Raw genomic sequence first — 2,275 nt, 5'->3', positions numbered from 1 at the left:
TCCTCCTCCCAGGTGCAAAGCATTGCAAAAAAAAAAAAAAATGTCAGCGCTCTATAAATGAGCAAAACGAAGGACTTCAGTCCACGCTACCCTACTGTGTGCGTTCCATCGCCGCGACTTGACGCCGGTGAGCGCACACAGCAGGCATCCACGCGCGATGTATAGATATTTCCTAACATCCCAATAACAACACACACATGCAGTGCGGTCCCATCATAGCTCACCGTCAGCTGCTGGTCCTTAGACTCGCCTCCGTCCTTCATGGCTTGGGGGGTTAGCCGTACATGTCACAGCACTCAGCGGAAGGTTCAGGGTTGTATAGGGACAGGGACTGCCCAAGCAGGATTCAACACATCACCGGTCCTATGGAGAACATGTTTAGCAGGAGACCCCCGGCGGGCGTACACAGAGGGACCAGCTGTATGGATATTCATGGGTCTTCTAGGCTGCAAAGTGCAGGGGGGGAGAGATCTCTGTGCAGCAGCTCTGCTCTCTCCTTTATCTCTGCCCTCTTATGGATTCCCTGGAGATTTGGAAACCCAACACAACAAACCAACCCCAGCTGTCACTGCAGACCTCTGCGGCCCCATCTTGTGGCCACTTTGTGGTATTACAGCTGCTGGAAAAAGCGCCTGGCGAGACTGGATAAAATGTCACAATAATGTTTATTTAACCCCTTGAAGCCCCGGGTGTTACACCCCCCCTTCCTGTCCCGTACTACTGAGGTACTTTGTTAGGCCTTGTTCACACCAAGCGCGGAGCAGATCCAGAGCAGAGCAGGTGCAGACCGGATCAAAACTGTGTCCAATGTATTCCAATGGTATTTTTTGCTCCAGTTCACATCGCAGCGTGCAGTTGCAGAGCAGATCCAGAGCAGGTGAAAAAACTGCAGCAGGCCCTATTTTACCTGCTCTGGAACGCATCAAAAACGCACCAAAACCGCATGTCAATGCCTGGAACACACTGAAAGCCTATTTTAAGGCCCGGTTCACACCTGGGTGTTTTGTAGCGCGTTCGAACGCTTTGCAAAACGCTCAAACACCGAAATCCCATTATTTCCTATGGGTATGGTTCACACCTAGGCCGTATGAACGCGCTACAAAACGTCCTACGCCCAAAGAAGTACAGGAGCTTCCCTGGGGCCCTTTTGTCGCGTGTTTCCATTGGGATACTGCCAAGTAGCCCTCTCAAACGCGCGCCACGATTTGCGGTAAAAACGCGCGTCACGAAACACGCGACAAACGCGCATATTCGATACGCCTAGGTGTGAACCCAGCCTAAAGACTAGCGTGCGTGTGCAGAAACTTGACCGGATCTGCTCTGCATTTGGTGTGAACAAGGCCTTAGCTATTGATCAAAAGTCCAAGTATCCCATCGCACTTAGGGTTGCCACCTGTCCAGGATTCACCCGGACAGTCCGGGTTTTGAATGCTCTGTTCGGGTTTCATGGCAGCAGAAACCCGGACACAAGATGTCAGGCAGACAGGGACAACCAAAATAAAGATAGGGGCTACTGGCCCCCCACTGAAAATATTCTCTACTGTGATATTTACATATGAATGGGTGACGCTATTTAGATATGAACACGCCACGACTAATTTTCCCCAAAAATTGTCTGCGCGTCTCTAGAGTGTTCGGGTTTCGCTTGAAGAAAAGGTGGCAAGCCTAATCGCACTCCTGACCGGAAAATGACCATGCAGCAGGGCGGGTGCAGCAGCAACAACTGATGCCTCCGTCAAAAACGTACAAAATAATAAAGTCACCGGCACTCCCAAGTATTCCAAGTACCGGTATTACAGAGAGTGTTTGCCTGAGGAAGGGGCCGCAGGGTCCCGAAACGTTGCTACAGGTGTTTTCACTTGGGTCAATAAACTTATTGACTTGAATACTTGGAGTGCCGGTGACTTTATCATTTTGTTGTTATCTGTTGAGTCGTACAACACCGCACAAATATAAAGCGGTATGTTTTATAATATAAATAAAAAGTATATGTATATATATATATACACACACTGAGTTTATGTAAAACAACTGTGGTATGGTGTGGCAATCCCCCTGTAGAATTGGGTGCTATGACCTACCCAGGTCTCTAAGCCAGAAGGGCTGAGAGGTGTCAGGAAGCGAGGGATGGTCTGGATTCTGGTTGGGATCCTGGAACCGGGTGGTTTCAAAGTGATCCAGGAGGGAAGAAAACTCCGGTCCGGGGTCCAGGGTTTAGCAGTGACCAGCACCTGATGATTACACAGGTGTGCACAGTCCTTAGGGCCTGTTCACA

At 49.8% G+C, this 2,275-nt stretch overlaps 1 protein-coding gene across 1 annotated transcript in view; it reads right to left on the bottom strand.

The window, feature by feature from the left end:
* The window catches only part of KIF19 (kinesin family member 19), a 46,362-nt gene extending 46,090 nt beyond the window's left edge, over positions 1 to 272 (bottom strand). Inside the window, exon 1 of the mRNA XM_018568227.1 lies at positions 225 to 272. Within this exon, the coding sequence (XP_018423729.1) occupies positions 225 to 263 (39 nt within the window). The 5' untranslated portion in view covers positions 264 to 272. The remainder of the gene's footprint in view (positions 1 to 224) is intronic.
* Between the last annotated feature and the right edge of the window lie 2,003 nt (positions 273 to 2,275).

The sequence above is a fragment of the Nanorana parkeri genome, unplaced genomic scaffold (genome assembly GCF_000935625.1).
Source record: "Nanorana parkeri isolate BGI_ZX_2015 unplaced genomic scaffold, ASM93562v1 scaffold1157, whole genome shotgun sequence".
Lineage (NCBI taxonomy): Eukaryota > Metazoa > Chordata > Amphibia > Anura > Dicroglossidae > Nanorana > Nanorana parkeri.
The sequence above is the reverse complement of the archived record's forward strand: the minus strand, read 5'-3'. Positions and strand labels throughout refer to the sequence as shown.